We start from the raw sequence: 22,323 nt of genomic DNA, 5'->3' as shown, positions 1-22,323 counted from the left end.
TGTGACTGCTCCATTAGAGTATATCAGTATTTAAAACAGTTATTCGGGGGCCCTTGATGGGGGCCCAGGGCAAAATGCCCCCATTTTCCCTCCCCATTTATCCTGTGGGCAGCCCTGGCTGCCAGTTATGTAGGTAGTAAAAATTTCAATTAAAAATATACAACCAGCATTACATTTCAATAAAGATACTGATAATTGCCACCATATAATTTCATGTTTACTTGTACATAGCTACCCCCACACCATACTATACCCACACACACCCACTACTTAATTCATTACTGGGTTGTGCCACCACAGAAGGTTGGCTATTAATAATGATTGACCACTAGCATACATACATACAAATCCTTTACAACAACTAACTACTACTTAATCAGATCTTGCATTACAGAAAAAAACTCCATGAGTAATGAAGTGGGGGCTAGCAAAATAAAAACAAGCTCAACAAAAAAAATTTTGAGCACCCAGCCCAAGGAAACTCAAGGAAAAACCTGCCGGCCCTTTTCTCTTTTTTTTTGACCATACAGGGAAAAAAACCAAAAAGCTCCACTCTTGTGCATGTATATCTTAAAGTCAAAAGTTCTCAAGAACCATGCTCGCCACAACTTACGTTCTGCTCACATTGAATATTGGAAATCAAAACTGGAACCATTAACTGTTCAAAATAAATTTTTAGATATTGTAACACTGGAGCAAGCTTGCCCTCTGTGGAAGAGATTGATGTATGGCCTCCCTGAAAAACAGCTGGCCTCCCTGAAAAACAGCTGTCCTTCCTGCTACGTGCTGGTTGTGACACTCTACCAACCCCTATGAACCTGGCCAGATGGAACATCATTACTGATCCTAGATGTGCTCTTCGTCAAGCTCCTCAACCCACAACAGACCATATTTTGACTGGCTGTCCTGCTGTTCTAGATCAAGGCAGGTATACCTGGAGACATGATTCAGTTTTACAGATCCTTGTTCATGGGCTCCAACAGCATTTACCTGAAACATTCAAACTTTACGCTGACCTTCCAGGTTATCTAGCTAGTTCCAGCCCCCCTAGTACCATCCCAACCAATCTTTCCTCCACCCTCAGCAGGCCTGACTTGGTATTGGTTTCTAATGATTCCATTTGTTTGTTCGAATTGACAGTACCAACTAATATCCAGCAACATCTTCTTGCTGCTAGAGCTAGAAAGGAAGATCGATATAGCTCCTTGCAATATGACTTCCAGCTTTCTGGGTTAACTGTCAATCTTGTTCCGTGGTTGTTTAGGCCACTTTTTGTCAGAAACAATTGCTCAAATGGCTACTGCTTGTGAAGTACCAAAGAAAACCGTAAGATCCTTGTTTGAGCAGGCAGCTCGCATTGCTGTGTCCTGTTCTTACAGAATTTTTAATTCTAGAGCCTCCCCGGACTGGAATCTTTTAGACCACCTTAGGTAAACTTTAAGTATTACATATATATAGATATATATAGATTTTTTTTTTGGTGTATTGTAATTTAATTTAATTTTAGTTAATGTAAGTCTTGCCAGGGCTCCTGTACTGATCCATCAGCACATGGTACCCCTGTGTCTAGGCCCCTGTATGCTTGTAATGTATATTTTGTCTTAATCATTAAGACATTTATTCTCCTTTATTCTCTTTCTCAGTCAGATTGGATTGGTGTTCAGAGCGGAGTACTTCAAGGTTCAGTCTTGGGTCCCTTGTTATTTATATTGTATGTCAACGATGTGCCTGACCTCATTGAGAGTAATCTGAAGATGTTTGCAGATGACACCAAGATATACTCGGTCATCAAATCTTTTCATGACAGCCTTAAACTACAACATGATATTAACAAGTTAATGCAATGGTCAAGTGTTTGGTTGCTTAGGTTTAACGCAGCCAAATGCAAAGTGATGCGGATTGGCAACTCTCTTCCTAGTGAACGAGGAGAAGGACCTTGGAGTGTGGTGCGCTAGTGACCTCAAGCCATCTCTACACTGCCAAAAAGCTGCAGTCAAGGCTACACAGGTTCTTGGGCTTATTAGGAGATCTTTTAGAATTGACTCTACTGATATGTTTATATTTTTGTACAAGATGTATGTTCGACCGCATTTGGAATATTGCGTGCAATCTTGGAGTCCGTACTTAGCCAAAGACATCGACACCCTTGAAAAGGTTCAGAGGCATGCAACTAAACACCTTTGAGGATTCTCCCACCTGACTTATGAAAGCCGTCTTGACACTCTGGATCTCTATTCTCTATATTGCAGATGCCAAAGGGGTGATATGATTGAAACATATAAGATACTTAAGCGATAATTATTATGACTTGGACCCATCCACATTTTTTACTTTAAATACTGCTACTACCAGGGGCCATTCTCTTAAGCTTTTTAAAGAAAGATCAAGATTACTTGTTAGAACTTTTTTACGAATAGAATAGTCAATCTATGGAACTCCTTACCTGACTTTATCATTTCAGCACCAACAGTTGCAACCTTCAAGCTGCGCTTGGATAATTTTTGGAAGCAATTTAGATATGGGCACCTTCAAAGGCCTGCGGCCTAGCCTGGCAACTTAGCATTGCCTGGGCATCTACAAGCCCATTACAGTCGAAACGCAAGCGACAAAAAACGGGAGTTTTTACTTGCACGCGCAATTTACGACAAGTCCAAAATGGCGTTTTCGCCAGGCCACGCGGACGAGAGAAATGGCGTTCAACCAGTAAATTTCTGGCGTATTTTCGAATAAAAACACTTGAGGAGATGATTTATGGAGACAATTATTCAGTTTATTTAATCTTGAAACGTGCGGGCTGAAAGTATTTTAGTGTTAGAATTGAACAAGAATTTAGCTGCTCCCGATTTCACTTTGCTGTGGATAAACGAAAAAGAGTGCACAAAATCTGAGTCAACGAAAGTGATAAGGTTTGTATAGAGCACGTCTAGTAGCTGTATGAAACTGTATACATTTGTGAAACAAATTTGTACTCTGTTAATATAGAAGAGGGTGTTATTCAGTATCTTGTTATACACAATAAACCATACATCACAGTGTCATAAGGTGTTAAAACAACTTTTGTGGATTGCCAAAATGTAAAAACATTTTTGAAAGAAATTTTTGTGGTTCAGATATAGCTCTCTCAATAGTGAAAATATCTCAGTTGCTCCACACCTTTAGTACATGTACTGTGTAAGTAGAGATTCATAACATGGACAATCCTCATTACAAGTTCAGTAGTCAACAGTATCAGCCTCAGTTTACAGAAATGTAACCTTCATACAAATCTTTGCTAATACTGAAAAAATTCTCGTACCTTATCTTGATGCTTTGAATAGTTAAACCTGGGCAACCATAGCGATGAAGTTTGGAATAAACTGGCTGCATGCCACTGTGATTTGATAACACTCACCCAATGTAAAAGTGAAACTATCAAGATATTTCACGAGGAAGCAAAGTTGAGTTAGTGAGATAGTCTGGACTCATAACAAGGATTGCCCGTGCATAAAACTATTAATTCCTATGGAAAGACATCACCATTGCAAATCCCTACATTATCAGATGCCTACAAAATCCATGCAATCTTTTTATCCCACATCTTGAGAAATAATCATTACTGCTACCTTAGTGGTGCACATGTTAAAAATAGATCAATCAGTTACGACCTCTTCTACTAGGTCAGACTCTTGCAGTGCAGCTGAATTCAGGAACTTGTGATTCACATCCAATGGTAAGGGCTTCCCACAGCAAAATCTGGCAATTTAGAGCATTGCTGTATATTATGTAGATTTAAATGTTGTCCCATGGTACCCTGAATTTTTGACAAGCTTTATTTAGACCAGTTGCAGTTGCTTAATGTGTTTCACTATGTGTTTCACTATGTGTTTCACTATGAAACTTTACCAGTACATAAAATTAGAAACATGGAGCTACTATATATAATATAGTAATACAAATAACTCCTTGAAGTTTTAAAATCGTAATCACTGCTGGAAATTGATAATTACTCAAAATGGATGCTTACCATAAGGCAGGAAATTTTTGCTCGAGAAAATTTGACAAATAATTAGTTTAGATTGTAAACTATAAATTCATTAAATGCTCATAAGCACCTTTAAAAGTATGTGTTTAGATCTATAATTTCTCGATTTTTAAGGATATTTATAGTAATTCACCAAAACTGCTGAAATGTAGATTCATCAAATTTTCTTGTCATACGGTATCTCTTTTCTGAGTCCCTGCTTTACAAATTTTGTTCCTGTTAGCTTGTGAAATCCTGGATCTTCTCCTGATTTAGAATGATGGTCTTTTAAAGTCTCATGTGTACCCATGTGTACTTGAGACGTTTGTACTGTACAGGTAACTGATGATAACCTTGGTTTGTTAAAGCTTTCAGAACAAACTGATTGTACCAGTTACAGTGTCGTACCATGATAACTCTGTTTTGGAATGAGAAAGCCCTTCTGAAGCAACAATAATTTGGCTAGATGAAAGTGGCCTCGGTACGTAAATTGGTCTGTTGTGACTGCTCTCTTTCAGTGTAGCTAGCTATCCATTCCTCAATAGATTTTAGTAACATCAAGAGTTAATACTCCACTATTATTAACTCTTGGTAACATTTTTACTTTTCTTTTGACCAATTTACCTCAAATTCTATGTATTTAGTAATACTGCGTTCTAACAGCTAGTACATCCAGTTGTATTTTTGAAACTAATACAGGTTAGGACTGTGATGGATGACCAGACCTCTGTGTATCTCCATGACAGGAGCAGTACTGCGCGGGATTTACCCTGGACACAGTAGGAATGGAGTCCTTGAAGATGGCTGTACCCAAGCAGTTACAAGTTATTATTGAATTTGATGGTAGAAACTTTCATCTCTGGTCAACTCGGAGTAGTAGTAGCAGTATTCTGGCACAGGAAGTCTCCGCCTGATAACTTTTATAGAAATTGTTGATTTAAAATGTGTAAAAATGCTATTTGTCAACAATCACTGTATGTGTAAACAGCAGCCAAAGTGCACAACTTTTTACAACATAATTATCAAGTTTGGGCTTTTGTCTAGTTGTGCAAATTAATTAGAAACACTAATATGGCTTGAAACAAATTTGTACCACACCTCAAAACCACCTTGTTATTACTCACCAACTTTGTTCTGTGCTTTGTAGCTTGTTGCTAACTAACTGCAGCTGCCGAATTTGGTTGCTGTGGGAAAGACAAGTGACGTGTTGTTGCGTGACACCCAGTGCAAACAGGAAAGAGCGTTGCATCTGGAAGCTACAAGCGTTTGTAGTCAGATGGTGTTCTACCCGAAGAAGCGCTTGTTTCTTCGCGGGAAAACAAGCTGTGCAATTAAATATGCGTAATAAAGCATATTTTTGCCACTTGCGTTTCGACTGATTAAATAATAATGATACCTTTATTATCCCAGTCGCACGTGATATCGGCTAGCGTGAGCCGCAACTATAACTAAACTTGCTATGCCTGATTCTGGTCCTGCTCAGCCTGCGGCATGCGGTGTTTCATCACCGATATCACACCAACAAATCGTACTCAGATAGTGCCGCGGTGTGACATTTTAACTTAATCCTGCGTAGAGCGACGTGGAGGGGGCCGATTCCTGCTGTCCTCAGCTATACGCGATGCCTCAGTTTCACATCTACTCTACGACTAGTAGCGAGGTGGTAGCTGGTAGGATAATCGCATCCACCGAAAAGGAACTCGATGTAGGCAAAGTGGATTATGAAAGTTTCTCAGCAGAGGTTAGACGGGCAAAGAATTCGTATATAAAGAATGTCTTAATCTACGTAATAACGGCTGTCTTACAATACTCCGTTGCCAATGGTTCCTTTAGTTTAATGACCAGTTTGGCTGGAGAGAGGAAAGGTTTTGCCACCCTAGTAGTCACCTACATATCAGGCATGCTTACAATACTAACCCCAGGGCTTATTGCATCTCTGGGATGCAAAGCTGTGATTATTATGGCAAACATTGGCTACTTGATATTTAGTATTGGCAACTTCACTGTCCAGTACTACACACTGTTACCTGCTGCAGTATTTGCTGGATACAGTGTAGGGTCTGTTTGGATATGTGGAGCTACTTATCTTAACCTATTGGGAATGAACTATGCTAAGTACCACAAGACGACAGAGAACAAAATGATCAGCTATACTAATGGAATTTCAATGTTTTGTTTCAGCAGTGGATTTTTGTTTGGCAATGCAGTGTCTTCGTTACTACTATCACCAACAAGAGACAATGATGCAGTTAAGGTTGGTAACAGTACTGAAGAGTGTTCACTAGAACCAGAGAATATTGCTGAAAATGTGTGGGTATATGCTTTGAGGGGTACACTGACTGGAATGTGTATATTATCCTTATTTCTTTTGATCTTCCTTGATAATGTCAAAGATGAGACTGTAAACTGTAAAAAAATCAGTGTGAAGAACCTTCTCACAAACATCAAAGAAACTATAATAGAATTTGGCAAGGGATACATGCAGCTTAGAATTGGTCTTGTGTTACCTTTACTGATCGCAGCTGGAATTGAGATTGCGTACTTTCCAGGAACATTTTCAAGGGTAAGCATTATCATAAGTTTGTGATTTGAATCAGCGTTGAAACCGGGTCGGGTCATCCGGGTCACATTTTCTCCGGGTCATCCGGGTCTGACTCGGTTTACAATTTATCCGGGTCTGACCCGGATTGGATCACGTGAGAAACGCAGAATCCATGTTGGTATTCTACTTGTAATAGTGAGTTTGTGAGCTACATTTTAGTTAGACACTCTCCCCATATAACTCTTGGCTGCATTATTGGAGCTATAGTACAGTACCTATAATATATAGTTTATTATTTATGAAAATAAGGCATCCAGTTATAGCCTTAATACAATCAAGAGTTCATAATATTTGTATGGGGAAGAGTGTCTAACTGGAGTACATTCAGCAAACACACTACTACAAGTAACACCTCAGGTTTCTCTTAGAAGAAAGGCTTACAAATATTATGAACTCTTGATATAATGTTATATACGTAACATGTATGTGATTTATAGATCAGTAGAAATACCTTTATAAACCATTTGTAAATGGTTATGTAGCTACATAGATATCCATATCCATTTTGTTGATCATTGATCACTTCAATGCATTCCAAATGATGATGCAAGAGCTATGTAAAGTGCTTCTCAACCATGTAGAGCAACCATTAGTGGTGCCACATTTTGTAACATAGATTTGTATACAAACATTTGCCATAGGAGAATTAAAGAGTGTTTTATCATTACCTATTGTATCTATACTATGCACAGCAAGGAATGCATAAAACACGATCAACAATCATGTGACCTTTACTTTACAAAAGAGACTATATATAGTCTATTTCCGGTTGGTTGACTAGGGAAACAAAGTGTTAAAAGTCACGTGCTTGAAAGTACCCAATGAGGTTTAAACTAGCACCGTCCATCTGGCGTGAAATTTCATTGGTTATTTGTATTCACGTGATATTTTTTGTATTTGGCCTACGTGGACAACCAACCTGAAATACACTATAGACACAGTTTTGTGTGTATGGATTTCATCACACTATCGTAGTGGTTGATGTGCTGGTGATGTCACTAATGGTATTCCAGAGGATACATTTGCCATGTATACCTCTTTGCCGGGAGACATCTAAATGTACACGGTGTACATTGAAATGCATCCCAGGAAAATGGTTGCACTTCTAAAAGAGCAAGCCACATTCATCAAAGCAAGCATGGCCTTGATGTGGATGAGGTAGTGGTACCACCCTCTGTTTGTTTTATACAAGCTCAGACCAAAATCAATTGTGGGAATAAATTTATGCTCACAGATGATTACCACAAATTGAAGTGTTGCCACAAGAAGCAGGCGTTTCAGTATTCTTGCCATTCAACAAGTTGGCAAATGTTACTTCAAGATAAGAGCTAGTCTTACAGTGTATTCACAAGCATTTCGGCACATTTTTGAATGCGGACACACCCACAATACGGATGACACGAGTTAACCACTCTATAATGAAGCTAGCTTACCCCTTTAGGTCTTTAGTATGCATTGTGATTAGTCTTTACACAACGTGAAAGCATTAAAACACTTGTAAATTCCCCAAAAATTGCCTTACTCGACTTTTCCATGATATCCGCAGGACTCGTCCATATTATAACAATTGTAGCTACAACGTTACTTGCTGCCTAACCATAATCACATCTTTCAGGCATGCATATAAAACGAATCCAGTGGTTACACTCGTATTGGCATCAAGGCTATCAGCCTGAAACGGAAGTGTTACATATTAGCTGTCACATGGGCACTCATGATTTGCCTGATATGTATGCCCTCAGCCCTCGGGCTTTGGGCATACATATCAGGCAAATCACTCGTGCCCAAATCACTCGTGCAAATCACTCGTGCCCACTCGTGCCCTCGTAACTAAACTATGAATGATCTGTAAGGCAATCACTTGGGCAATGCGTGGAATCCACGCATCACCCAAGCACAGTGGGTAGAAATACACATCCACGGCGTATTTCTACCCACTGCACTGGGACGTGTCAGCCATTGAGCAGGCCACGAAACAAGACGAATATGACAACTAGGTGAGTAGCTTATAGTCCTAAGTACTTAACACTTGCCACAATAGCAAAGGTTTTATGTAGTATTAAAAACTTCACACCCCAAAAATCAATCCTACAATCAAAAGTTACTGGAGTGTGTTGAAACGTAATGACATAGAAATAACATTCTGAGAGCTATTTGCCCACGCAATTGAAACCACAATCGATCATCATATGCTAGTGTATAAAATAAACAGCATGAGTGCTCTGTAGCTCTTTGACCTATTAGGTGAGTTTGTGATATATATCAATTATACCATAGCTACTTGGGATTTGCTGATATATACACCCGCAGCCCTCAGGCCTGCAACTCTCAGGCTTTGAGTGTATATATCAGCAAAATCCCTCACAGCCATAGTATAACTTACGTAAACCCAAGTGCACTTAAAATAATATGACAAGGGCATTTTGCTAGTGCAAATTCTCATGAATTAGTATGGGTAGATGTCGCTATGAGCTATCACATGCGTACAATGATAACGTGTCTCATGAGGGGTTTCAAATTAATTTATGTATTAGCTGACTTTTGCACGTGTGTAATTCAATAATCAACAGAATGTGTCAATTGCAAGAAGAGTATGTATAGTTTACTGCTACTGTAGGATCACACATCTTCAAGCAGCATCACTGACCAATACAGGATTATTGTTTAGACTCACAGCCAATGTGTAACTTTAATAGACCAGTGATAAGCATGCATTCATTATAGTTGCACAGCGTAAATTCTCACAATTACATTCCCATCTTGTAGATTTGTGGTGTGAGCAGTTAGACCTATTGCCATGTATGCAAAGTTTTAACCATTAAACCTGCAAAGAACGTTTAGAAAATGTGTGTTTGGGCATGTATGGCAGCACTAGGTGGAGTAACTTAATTACAACTCACGTTGATTAAAAGTCTGTTCACTGGAGAAGAAGGTTAAATGAACACTGTAACTACAGCGGCTTACTTGTTATGAAGTGATGAACAATAGCAAGTCACATCTCTGTATTTCAAAATTCTAGCCACATTTTTAATGTCAATTGTGGATTTACTCATGTGAGTGATAGATATGGCCTGATAGAAAATTTAATGGCGAATCGAATGGAACTTGTTGCAAGGTGATAGCAGTGAGTTATGGATCATTTTATAAGAGTTTCCTTACCGAATAGTTACGTACATGGCTAGGTTTGGCCACACCATTTAGCGTTAGGGTAAAACCCTAGGTATTTTAATCCTAGTTACATCACAATTAGAATAACGTAAATTGCAGGACAGATGCTTCGAAAGTTATAGTGCTTTGTTTTGTGCAAACCATGCATTTTATTAAGTTTAAATCCAGTTTTCTGGATTGTGTGGATTTAAGGGTTAATTGTTACCAGTTACCCTAAAAGTCGTATGTGTATATAGCCATCCGTGCCGAATCTTTAGCCTAGTGTGCCTATAGTATGTATGCGTTGAGCTGGATCCTCAAAAACATTTAATAACTCATGGATGCAATTACAAACGATCTTGAAATTTGGCTCATTTGTAGTACTGCTTGACCCGCTAAAAATGTTTCAAAATCTTTTCGTTCAAATGTCTGACATAATGTTTACGGCCAATCAAAATTTTCACCATGCATTTCCTATGGGGAAGCCGTAAAAGTACAGTGTCCATTACAGCCCTTTCCCGAACTTGTAACGGAGCCAAACCATGCATGTCGGTTGTTGACACCTTTGCTGTCACCACTTATCATCTGGTTGACTGAAATGTTAACTCTCTTGATAAAAAAAACCACTTTTAATTTTTAGCTGTTTTTCAGGATCCAGCTCAACTTGTACATACTATAGTCAATGATAACCCTGATTCAAATTTGGTATCATAATTATGTTGAACTAAGCAGTTAAGCCTATTATGAACCTGTAATTGTGACCGGATTTCATATAACCAGGCTTCCACACATGTATACAAAATCAAACTTACGTTTTTACCAGAAATGGATTGCTGGTCTAATACACTATCATATTCCACACTGTACTTCCTTCATGACTGGCAAGTCTGGTTTCTGTAGCAGCTTTCTTCCGACCCTGTCAAAGCCACGAGTGGGAGATTGGCGCCATTAAATGGCCATGGTTTTGTGATAATGTTGTGTAGTGAGCTGGGACTTCACAGAGAGCTCGCCAATAGTGTTCTCAGTCAATTTGGAGTGATTTGAGGGCCATGGAGGGCCATGGAGAGCCCAAACTTGGCCTCTGGATTCCATTCGTCTTCTTACTTCATTTTGTACCCCTATATTAAGCCTACCCACCACCCCCACCCTCCGCCCCTATTGCTACCACCTATGATATTATTACCCGCTCAAAAAAAGCTTCCCAAAACAGGGCAAATTTAGAAATTTTTATACCCACTCAGTGATAGCTAGTAAATAGATGAATGATTGGTGCAAATTTTGTTTGCACAGCTGTAGGCACTGGGAAGTTATTACACAATGATTACTTAAAATCGCCATATCTCCTAACGAAACTTTGTGCGTCGAAGCCTGGTTTTGTCAAATTCAGTCACAATTATAGATTTGCTGCTACTGCTGCTGACTATTGTGACTGGATCTGCAAGAATCCCACACATTCATGCATATAATTTTATAGTAAAACACATTTAATACAATGAGTGAAATACTAACAATTATTTATAGCAATGCATCCGCCTATTTATGGGGAATTTGATGGTGTCAGTTAGATGTGTGTATGAAACTGTATTCAGTCATAAATTGTTATCTTTTAACCAAGTGCCTATGGTTTCCTAACTGTACAGATTGACCTTTGTGTTGTTACCACTTTGTAGCATTGCAGTATCTAAAGTACTCAGCTTCTAGGACTGAAACTATTCTTTAGCTATCTAGATAATATACATACGTATGTGACCATATATCCTAGCATAATAATTATTTTATAACCTACTTAGCCAAGTATATGCTCTGATAAAGTTTCAGCATCACATACTCCTTACAAAGTAGTAATAGCATAAAGATCGAGACACTAGAGAGAAAATAAATTACAGGCATGTCATATGCTATGGTATCAGAGTTGATATTTTGTACTATTGTGTTCACCATGAAGAGTGTCCATTGTTGGGTAAGGTTTCCCTGTATCACTTTTCTTCTTGCGCTTACTATCTCATTGTAAACAAATGCTTGTATCTTACATCTCTGTAAGTCTACTGCAATGAAACACAAAAATTTTGAACTCCCCTTGAGTAGGCAAATAAGATGACATACAAGTCTATACCATTTGAACTTCTTCACAAAAATTTTTTTTTTTAATTATGAAATTTTAAGTAGTACACATGTGTGTAGCCAAGTCTCCCTCCTCAAGATTACAGCCAGCTGCTTGTTGCTGGTTATAATCTTGAGGAGGGAGACTTGGCTCCATTGTACATCCGTGGTCAGCTGGTGGAGCAAGTACAATCTTTTGGTTCCTTTGTGGAGACATCGAAGAAACCGGCTGTGGAATGGATCACACTGGTAAACTATATAGAAGAATGTAATACATCTTTGTAAACATTTGGGTGGTTATACTGAATTTTAGACTTTATCGTGTAATAACTTTGTTGCAGTTGTTATTGGGGTGAGCCTGAACGAGCCCCACACTAGCGAGTCGATGGTACGTGCGTCTCATTTACGGACAATTACAAGAAAACACGTATAACTTACAAATGCTTCCACTTCCATATAAGGCTGCTACGTACGTTAATAACACAAACAATAACCAGCGTGATTTACTGACACTCTGTACAAGGCTAGTATGTATGTTCATAACACGAACAATAACCGGCATGATTTACTGATACTCCATATAAGGCTGGTACGTATGTTCATAACACAAACAATTGCCGGCATGATTTACTGATACTCCATATAAGGCTGGTATGTATGTTCATAACACGAACAATAACCGGCATGATTTACTGACACTCCTATATAAGGCTGGTACATATGTTCATAACACAAACAATAACCGGCGTGACTTACCGATGTTCCATATAATTTTTTTGAGATGTGACAATTTTATTTAGCCATAAAACAAATAAATTAAATATACAAAAATATTATAACAAGTGATGGCAGTCTGGTCTCTATCTGGATGAGATCGCCTGGTGCTGTACAAGAGTGACCAAATCTGCCCTTAGATGATCTACATCCCCTTAAACACCTTATTGCTGATCTTAGGAGTGAAAAAGACAAGCAGCATCGTACCCATCCATTATCTGCGTAATTTGAGTCCCACTTATCAGATAGCAGGGAAGCAAGGTGCTTGTAAAAAACACATATTAAAAGCATATAAAGCTGGTACGTACATTTATGACACGAACAGTAACTGGCATGTTTTACTGGTGTAATCCTTCTTTTTCGTGCATCATCCAAATGGACTTCAAAATGGATGACACAGATGATAGAGCTGAATCGCTCCATAGGTGTCACAGAGAACTTAACAGATTGCAAATGGAAAGAGAAACACCAGAAGAAGCGGAATTGAGAAAAGTATGCAAGAAGAAAGGAACACGACAGACATAATAGACAAAAATAACTGATGAATGCCAGAACAAGCAGAGCTACGAGACAACAGCACAACAGGCACAGGAGGATATTAATAATTAACTCAACAAAGATACAGAATAAACGTACAGCTAAACATTCAACAGACGAGTCAAGGTGAACCTCTGGAATAGCACACTTCAGCGGAAGGGCCTAGCAGTCTTGCTGCCCCAGATAGCCAAGATGGCAGAACAGAGTAAGGAGAATGAGTTTACAAGCATATTGCTACTTTGTTGTCTGAGTGGCAGTCTTACAGTAGAACACTTCACTGGCTGAGGTGCAAGTTAACTTTTTCTTTACTCCACTCAGCAATAACTTGTCTAAGGAGATCTAGGTCATCTTACCATCATTTTTGTTCTTCTTTTAAGGACTCAGCAGTTGACCTAGTATGTGCTGAGAGTCACTTAGACTAGACTGATTATTGTCTTGTTGTTTTGTTAAATAATTGTTTGTGCTTTGTGTCAAAAAAATGACAAGCACAGGAGATATCAATTATCTACAGAACATCATTTTACAACAGCGATCATTCTTCTCCATCTGCAAAATACCAAAACACAACATAATCAATGCACAAATACAATCTATGCAACTTGCTTAGGCTCCCCCCATGATGTTAACATTTGTCTAGTTATTAGACTATGGTATGGCTCATTTACAGGTTTACTAAATCACTTAGTCACCTGACATGCTCACTTAGTCACCTATACATGTTCACATAGTTCCCTTGGTCTTGGTGTCTAACTATTATTTATGTAGATATAAACAACATAGTCAAACTGCGTACTTTAAAGCGAGCACTTAGATATGTGGTTACTACGTACGTAGTTCATATGGTTCAGTAAACACTGAGACTGACGAATTTGACCATTAATGGGATATCAGCATATATGTATCTGCTAAATAGACATGATTTTATTATGTTTTATCATGCTATGCTGTCAACTTCACCCACAGGTCTACATAGCAGAGTGTGTTGGAGTACATGTTGTAGGATATGTGTTTATTGTGTATGGTGCTGCCAGTGCTATAGCCAGTGTTAGTGTGGGAAAACTTCTTGGACATGTCTCCATAACTTCAGTGTCATTACTGAATGTGTGTCTCAATATTGGACTAGTCTCCTTCCTACTGATTTGGGAACGACAACCAAACTACTTTATGATGTTCACTGTGGCCATCTTGTGGGGTATTTGTGATGGTGCTTGGTCAACTCTAATAAGCAGTAAGTGGGAATTAAAGGTATACTTTTATGATGAGAAGTAATCTTTTATCAGGTTACCTGGCTATTAACCTCCAAGGATGTTTACATGTTGCTCACTGTACTTTTGTGTTACCATACACGTTGGGATATGCTATCAATTATGGTTTTGGACTGGTGTTCAGTTCTGAGTACATGTTGCTACTAGTGGCTGGAGGTTATCTTGTAGCTATTCCACCATATCTGATAGCTGAATGGTTGAGTAATAGGAGGAGCTTTAGTCAGTGTCTGGCGTCTCCAGAGTCTTGTCATGACCAAGGTAAACTATTATGTGAGCACTATACCATAAAGATGATATGTGTTGGATATGTCGTTGTCATTAGCTCAAGAAAATTTGCTTACAATGCGGTTGAGTAAATGGGTTAAAGGCATTTACTCCAACAGAAATAATAATTATGGCTACCCTGCGTCTATTTATACATATTAATTTCAAGGTTTTACTTTACTCCTTTACTCGTTTATTTATAGTTGAAGATTGCATTAATGCTTATAATTATATGCTACAATGTGAATACTGAGGTAGATAACTGTCTCTTTAGTGCCCTAATTCTGTCATCAGAATTTGGTGACTACAAATTTTATAATAAATATACGGTACCGCTCAAATGCAATGTCATCTTACGAGTGTGATTGACAACAAAAAAAAGCTTGCTAACTAAAAGGTGTGGCACCTGTTTTGTTTGTGAGTATTCATCCCGTTTGTTTGGGATGAATACTCGCGAGCGAAACAGGTGCCACTCCCTTTAATTAGTGAATTTTTTAATCACTCATACTCTCGCAAAACAAAATTGCATCTGAGTGGTACGTAGCATAATAATACTAACACATATTGTATGATAATATGCTCTTACAACAAATAATATTGTTTGCATTTGTTGTTTTCTCATTTCCTATATAGGCTACTGATTGTCTGGTCATGTGTGAAAACTATGTCCTAATTTATAATATACTGTTCATAGGACCACTCTGATTTATTAACTGTATACATATGTATTATCTTAGTTTTGTATGCAGCAAGGCAAACATATATGCAGTAGCGATGTATAGAGTAATACATGTAATGAATACATTATGTACATGTCACTCACTACATGTTTATTCACTACATGATGTGTTTACTATTAGGTACATGTATATACTTGCTTGCATGTGGTTCACATCTGAACCTTAGCAGCAAGTCAAAGTTTCTGTCACTGAATTGGTTAGAAATATAAGCTCTTCTTTTTAACAGTAGATCATATACTTGGCAAGTATCTGAAAAGTAAGCGACACATTCACATCATTCAGTGGAGCCACTTTATATGATGAACCAAGAACTGTTAGCTAACTGTGATAAGAATTTTGCCAAGTACAAAACAGAATTTTTTCCTATACTGCAAAATGCTATTTGGTTGGAGAATTCAAAGAGGCTCTACTGACTACACTGTGTAGCGTGTATAAAGTCTACTAGGCATTCATTACAACTGACTAAACGAAGACATCAGTGACTGACCTGGACACAAGGATAAAGACTATTACATGCTACTTTACAATGCTATCATTATACTGCTAGATAGTATTTTGAAACCTCTCTATCTCAAAGATGGCTAAGGCATATTTAATGACCCTATTTATAAGGCCACTTCATATAAAGACCACCCTCTTTACTCATTATTTTGTAATATTTTAATGATCTATGTAGGTCAGCTAGGCTCCTTATGAGACTACGTTTTTCTTTGATACATGTAACTTGCAGATTGTAGATTATAGCTGTAAAACTACAATTAATACGTCTTTATATCATGCACTTAATGTGGTCATTAGCCATCTTTTTGACAAGATAACTTTATTTATAGGAGCCATGTCAAATAGATCCCAAGTTTTATAAGATTGTTAATAAACCGCCTTATAATTGTTGCCATGTTTAGGTGTGTGATCTTATCAAGACTATTAATATCCATGCAGCTGTGGTTACAATACCCTAACCTCCATTGTAAAGTGTTAATTATATCAATGACTAAATTTATACTAATTTTTGTTTTCGATTACAAATATTTTAGCAATTCAGTATGTAACTTGCAGTCTGTCCTAGAAAAATCTAAGCAACAACATTTTGGTTAACTTGTAACATGGCTGGATGCATATGCAGTGGTCAGTTTTGAGAGGTTTGCATGATTATTAGCTTGTTTATGTAAGTGTATATTCAAGGTGATAACATTATCAAATTGGTATCAGATGTTATGCATGATTCTTAGTATGTGGTATGTTGTGATTCACTTTGTGTCTTTTGTTAGTATCAACTTTGAACTGCACCTCATCCAGCAAACAATGCAACTGCTTAGTTATTCATGCAAACTGGATAATAAATTACTTCATTACTGCACATTGATTTGATCTGCCAGACTCCTTTCCTCTATCCATTTGTACAATGAAAAATCAGAGAAAAGGTGATCTAGCTAGCCACGCTGGTAACCATGAGAAGTAGCTATATAGCTAGTACTGTCACAAGAGTCCCAAAAAGGCTATAATGATGTAATACTAAAATATTGATAAAGTGGTGACACTTCTCTAGTTACTACTTATCAGTTCATTAATTGAGTGGCCTAGCATGTATGGAACAAATACAAAGATAACCTTGTTATTGAGGTTGTAAAGACTAGACATACTACTTGAACCAGGTAATCATGCACCTTAAAAGTATTTCAATGTCCTTGTGTCTGACATAACATTCATAGCATAAGCGTTTGGATATACACACTAGTACCCAGTGGCTACAGTAGTACAGTACAAGAATTTGCAGAGTTTAAACTAAGCGTACTTTACCAGCATATATATATACGCATGCACTAATTATAATTATAAAATTTCCAGAACTCCGCAAAACTTTGTAATCCACTGCGATATCTATAGCTAAATTTTACTGCGCTTTAACTCTGGCATGGTTGACAAACCGGTTGCAGGAACCTGTCTGCATGCCAATACTATACAAGTGATACACCACCTTGGGCTACAACTAGCGTATCATCTCAGTGCACACCGACATGATGCCTCAGTTTTTAGTCTATTCTAAGACATTAAATGAAGTCATAGCTAGCAAAGCCTTTTCATTCCAGCCAAACTGGTCTTTAAACTAATAGAAGCATTAGCAACAGAGTGGCTGTTATTTTATGTACATCAACTAAACATTCTTCCAGTAATGCGATTTTAGTTTGGTAACTTCTGTACTTTTCCAATTCAATTTGATTACTCTGCACTGGCTTTTCCCTCGGTATCATTGATTATCCTGCTGCCGTAGTGGTCACCTACATATCAACCATGCTTGCTGCAATGCAATACTAACCCCAGGACTCATTGCATCGCTGGGATGTAAAGCTGTGATTGTTATTGTGAATATTGGATACTTGTTATTCAGTGTTGGCAACTTCACTGTCCAGTACTACACACTGTTACCTGCTGCAGTATTTAGTGGCTATAGTGTAGGATCTGCTTGGGTATGTGGAGCAACTTATCTTAATCTATTGGGGATGGATTATGCTAAGTACCACAAGATGACCGAGAATAAAATGATCAGCTATACTAGTGGAATTTCAATGTTTTATTTCAGCAGTGGATTCTTGTTTGGTAATGCAGTGTCTTCGTTACTATTATCACCAACAAGAGACAATGATGCAGTTAAGGTTGTCAACAGTACTGATGAGTGTTCACTAGAACCAGAGAATATTGCTGAAAATGTGTGGGTATATGCTTTGAGGGGTACACTGACTGGAATGTGTATATTATCCTTATTTCTTTTGATCTTCCTTGATAATGTCAAAGATGAGACTGTTAATTGTAAAAAATTCAGTGTGAAGAACCTTCTCAGAGATGTGAAAGACACTATACATGTGTTTGGTGAAACTTCCCATCAGTCAAACATTGGTCTTGTGATTCCTATATCAATAGCTACAGGAATTGGAATAACTTATGTACAAGGGACCTACTAGGGATGCCACGATAGTCGTGACATATGACATGTCGTGACATAAAGCTCCATGGTATGATATGACATAGGCTTCTTTATGTCGTGACGTAAATATCTCCTAACAATGCACACTTTTCCATTCATTTTGATGTTTCCATTCATTTTGATGAAATTTGATGCAATAAATATGAGATGAATTGACAAATAAGTATGAGCAATGTTGGTTGTTGATGTCGTAGTTAATAATATTGCTTATGTTTAAGTTGATATTTTTGCATGTTTGAATCAAAATAGCTATACAGTTTCATAAGTAACAGCTTCAGTTGTGAAACTTTCATTATGTTGTGACATTCGACATGTCGTGACATAAACCTCTATGACATGTGACATAAAAATTTCTATATCGTGGCATCCCTAGGACCTACTCAAGTGTAAGGATTTTTGTAGTTAGTTTTGCTGTGGTTTGTACTGCATTAATTGTTGCTACAATAGCTAATATTTTAAGATTTGTTTTTGCCATGAAAAGTTCTCACCAGTCCATTTTTGGCATTTCTGTCACATGTAATACTATCATGGCTTTCACTATGCAAGTTACACATTATACTTCTAACTTAATTGCACTTCAAATTTAGAACCTAAATAATTATGCGGATTATGATCTGGATTAAAAGAAACCAGAGGCCATAGAAAAAGAAAGCCATAATGTGGTTTGTTGCATCATGCTGCTAGCAAGATTGCATCATGCTATTTTTGTTGCTAACAATTGGAAAAAAAAACATCTTTGGAATATAGTACTCCTGAGTGTGTAATTAATATGGCATTTACACTTCATACGAAACGAAAATTTCAGAATTTGTCTCATGGTCAGTTGCATAGCTACTAGCTAGCTTTGAGTATGTGCATATGTGACCGAATTTTGGAAAATCAACCATATGGGCGCATTTGACACTTAAAATATTTAATAACCAAATAACAAGCTATATAGCACAAATGTACTTGTTAATGATTCTAAGCCATTCTCAATACTAGAACATTCTAGAAATATTTTTATAATCGCGTACTGCTCATAACAGTAACCCACTAAACTTGAAAATTCTAATTATTTCATGCGCGCCCATATGGGTGATTTTCCAAAATTCGGTCACATATTGGGACTGGTCAAGAAGTTTTCATTTAACTATTCAGTATACATACATGTTGTATGTATTCATGTGTGTGCACGTGTAGTGTGCACGTGTAGTGTGTGTGTGCATGACTGCACGTGTAGCATGTGTGTGTGCATGACTGCACGTGTAGTGTGTGTGTGTGTGTGTACTGTTTTGTTAGGCAGAGTTGGGGTTGTCATTCTGTAATTTAATGCTACATGATTACTTCAAAGTACATTTTACTTTCAGAAAAGAGTAACTGGTTACATATTAGTCATATAACAGTAATTAGAACTTTAAATTTGTTCAGTACAAGCCACTGTAAAATAATGACAAAAGGTTTGACGAATTAAAGCTACTTAACCATAGTTTTAATTAATGACTGCATGGTAAACCCACCAAACTTTTATCTGCCCAACTTGTTTCTGCATAATGTTGTTTCATCAAACTTAAGTGACACCAAACTCCAAACTTTCATCAATTACGGTACAATGTGCTGATCTAGCTCGCTAAATACAAGCTCCCAGTTTACAAGTAGCAGCAAATGATACTATATGTGTCCATGTAGTTCAACTACAAAGCCTTAAGGACACTCTTAATACGCTATAACTCTTGTTCATGCCTGCCACATTAATACGCTAACACTCTTGTTCAAGCCTGCTACACTGTCTTTGGTGCTGTCTACACTATTGTAGTGAACTTCAGGCCCGTGCGAAATTTTTTTTTGGGCACACTTTTGACTTAGAAAATTTTCACGCATTACTTTTTCCGGATAATGTTGCGCATGTAACACCGGATACTAACTTCGTCAAGACTCGGAGTCCATAGACAGAGACTTGGTTCACAGGGCCTCGATGTCGTGTTCTCCGCCAGGTTGACAGCAGAAAAGAAGGACGAAATGGCTTTAGGGGAAAGGTAGTTTTTCACAGCCTGCCTCAACTGATTTGTCAATGGCGTCTCGCATTTTAAGGCACAGCACAGAGCTACCCGGCAGTACCTGATTCAGTGGAGCTGTTTAACATGTGAGTATGAAGCAGCTTATGTATTCACTAAATAAATGGACTGAAGATTAATGTACTATCTTGTCTCATTAATGATACCGGGGGTTCACTGAACAGGAATCATTCAGTATGAATTCTGGCACTAGATAATTGAACCATAGGGTTTTTAGTATCTATAACTGAACAAGGAATAGTCACTACCTAACAGTATGGACCTGTAAAACCCTCTGTCACCGGGATCAAGATGTTTGATTAATTGTATATAATATCATTTGAATATGGGCCTCGATTGCTTGACTTAGTAGTGTGGAAGCATATTGTTTTGGTGGACGTCTTGATTGCTTACAAACTAACCTCAATTGATTGCTTGGTTAAATCTTAATACTGTTTGCGGGTGGCTTTACAGGAGTTATTGGTGTAGTGACTGTACCTGAACAAGCATGCAGTTGTATTTTTGATTGAGTGTTGTCTTATTACTACTAAGTGTTCAGAAAGAAATACAAAGGCATGATATGTGTTTGTTATTCTATTGTCGTAAAAACTAACTTCAACTTCTTACATACTGATACCTGTTTCAATCATATGTAGCGCTGTCACAATGGGAAGTAAAGTTTCCCAGCATTTGCCACTTAGCCCTACAGAGATGGCAGCTGATTTTATGTTATGTTATTGCTTTATTATTACTTCATGTATGTAATGATGTGGTAATCACTTTGTGTGATGATCTGTGATCACATGTGTATTAAGTGTGGTGTTCTTAATTTGTAGGTGGATTCACTTAAAGATCGCAAAGCGTTTCCACAAAACCAACATCTAAACGAGAGCGAGTCCATATAGCTGTATTCTCACAGTGATCACGTGCAGCTAAGATGACTTTGAGACAGGAACAAAGACAATAGTTTGGCTTTACTAAACTAAACACTCAAGTGTATAGATACAGCATAAGACATGATTAAAGTACTTTTTATGTATACTATAATGACACTGGTATGTTGTGATGTATTGGAAAGCACAAATATTTGTTGATGGGCTATGGTCTATTGTTATAATTTTTATTATATAGAAGTTGGTTGAGTCTTATTACTCCAGTGCAGCCAATTGTACTTTTGCTGTGTTGTACGTATGCCCACCTCATTGCACACTATGCTAGCTCAGTTCCACCTTGTCTATGTCTGTATCTAATGCTAGTCTATCACAAAATCATAATTTAGAAGGTTGATACAGAGTGTTTCCAATCCCTGCATTATCCAGTGGTGAACGAGTAGTGTGTAATTGAGTAACTTTTACTCAGTAAGATATAGCTAGTACTGGGACTGAATATTAATGAACTTGCAATTGTATAAGCAGAAGTATTTTAGTTACTTATCTGATTGTACTTTTTTTGACAATGTCTTGTCCTTGTGTGTGTTTGATGGCTATAAAGGAAGTTATTCACATTCAATTCTATTAATTATAGTGCATTGTTGTGACAGCTATAGTGGATGCTTTATGGCCGGGTGTCACCATATATATCTCTTGTTGTCCAACTAATTGTACTCAAAAACAATGTAGGAGATAGAAAAGAAAGTTATGAGGTTTACTCTACCACAGCTATGCACAATTGGTATCAGTTCTCAGATACCACAGTCTACGAGCATTAATTTTGGCATTTGAAATTTCAGTAAATTTCAAAGTACACTTTTTCATTATAGGCATGTTTGAACTTGAAGAGCTACTAGTGTTATCTATTGGTGTCACCTTGTCAAGAAACTTACTGTAATGTGGAGCCACACCCACACTAAAGAATGTGGTTTGGGGTCTTTAGTGATATGTG

General features: G+C 37.6%; 2 protein-coding genes and 1 long non-coding RNA gene across 4 annotated transcripts; all 3 read left to right on the top strand.

Annotated features, from left to right (window-relative positions):
- The first annotated feature begins 724 nt into the window (after window positions 1-724).
- LOC136257544 (uncharacterized) lies at window positions 725-4,969 on the top strand. The gene is made up of 2 exons (XR_010702062.1): window positions 725-2,906; window positions 4,700-4,969. It is a non-coding gene; the product is annotated as an uncharacterized lncRNA (long non-coding RNA).
- A 474-nt stretch (window positions 4,970-5,443) lies between these two features.
- On the top strand, window positions 5,444-21,565 carry LOC136257542 (protein unc-93 homolog A-like). 2 transcript variants are annotated; one of them, XM_066050765.1, is made up of 6 exons: window positions 5,444-6,563; window positions 14,124-14,388; window positions 14,441-14,683; window positions 15,323-15,685; window positions 16,698-17,081; window positions 21,279-21,565. In XM_066050765.1, the coding sequence occupies exons 1-4, from the start codon at window positions 5,622-5,624 to the stop codon at window positions 15,328-15,330; spliced, it is 1,458 nt and encodes a 485-aa protein (XP_065906837.1). In that variant the 5' UTR covers window positions 5,444-5,621; the 3' UTR covers window positions 15,331-15,685; window positions 16,698-17,081; window positions 21,279-21,565. The 2 variants fall into 2 exon arrangements, with proteins under 2 accessions (XP_065906837.1, XP_065906836.1); XM_066050764.1 differs by having other exon boundaries at window positions 15,323-17,081.
- On the top strand, window positions 15,729-18,386 carry LOC136259394 (protein unc-93 homolog A-like). The gene is made up of 2 exons (XM_066052885.1): window positions 15,729-15,772; window positions 17,816-18,386. Exons 1-2 carry the CDS (start codon window positions 15,729-15,731, stop codon window positions 18,384-18,386), a joined length of 615 nt encoding a protein of 204 aa, XP_065908957.1.
- Window positions 21,566-22,323: the final 758 nt, after the last annotated feature.

Source organism: Dysidea avara, chromosome 6 (assembly GCF_963678975.1).
Source record: "Dysidea avara chromosome 6, odDysAvar1.4, whole genome shotgun sequence".
Classification (NCBI taxonomy): Eukaryota; Metazoa; Porifera; class Demospongiae; order Dictyoceratida; family Dysideidae; genus Dysidea; species Dysidea avara.
The sequence above is the reverse complement of the archived record's forward strand: the minus strand, read 5'-3'. Positions and strand labels throughout refer to the sequence as shown.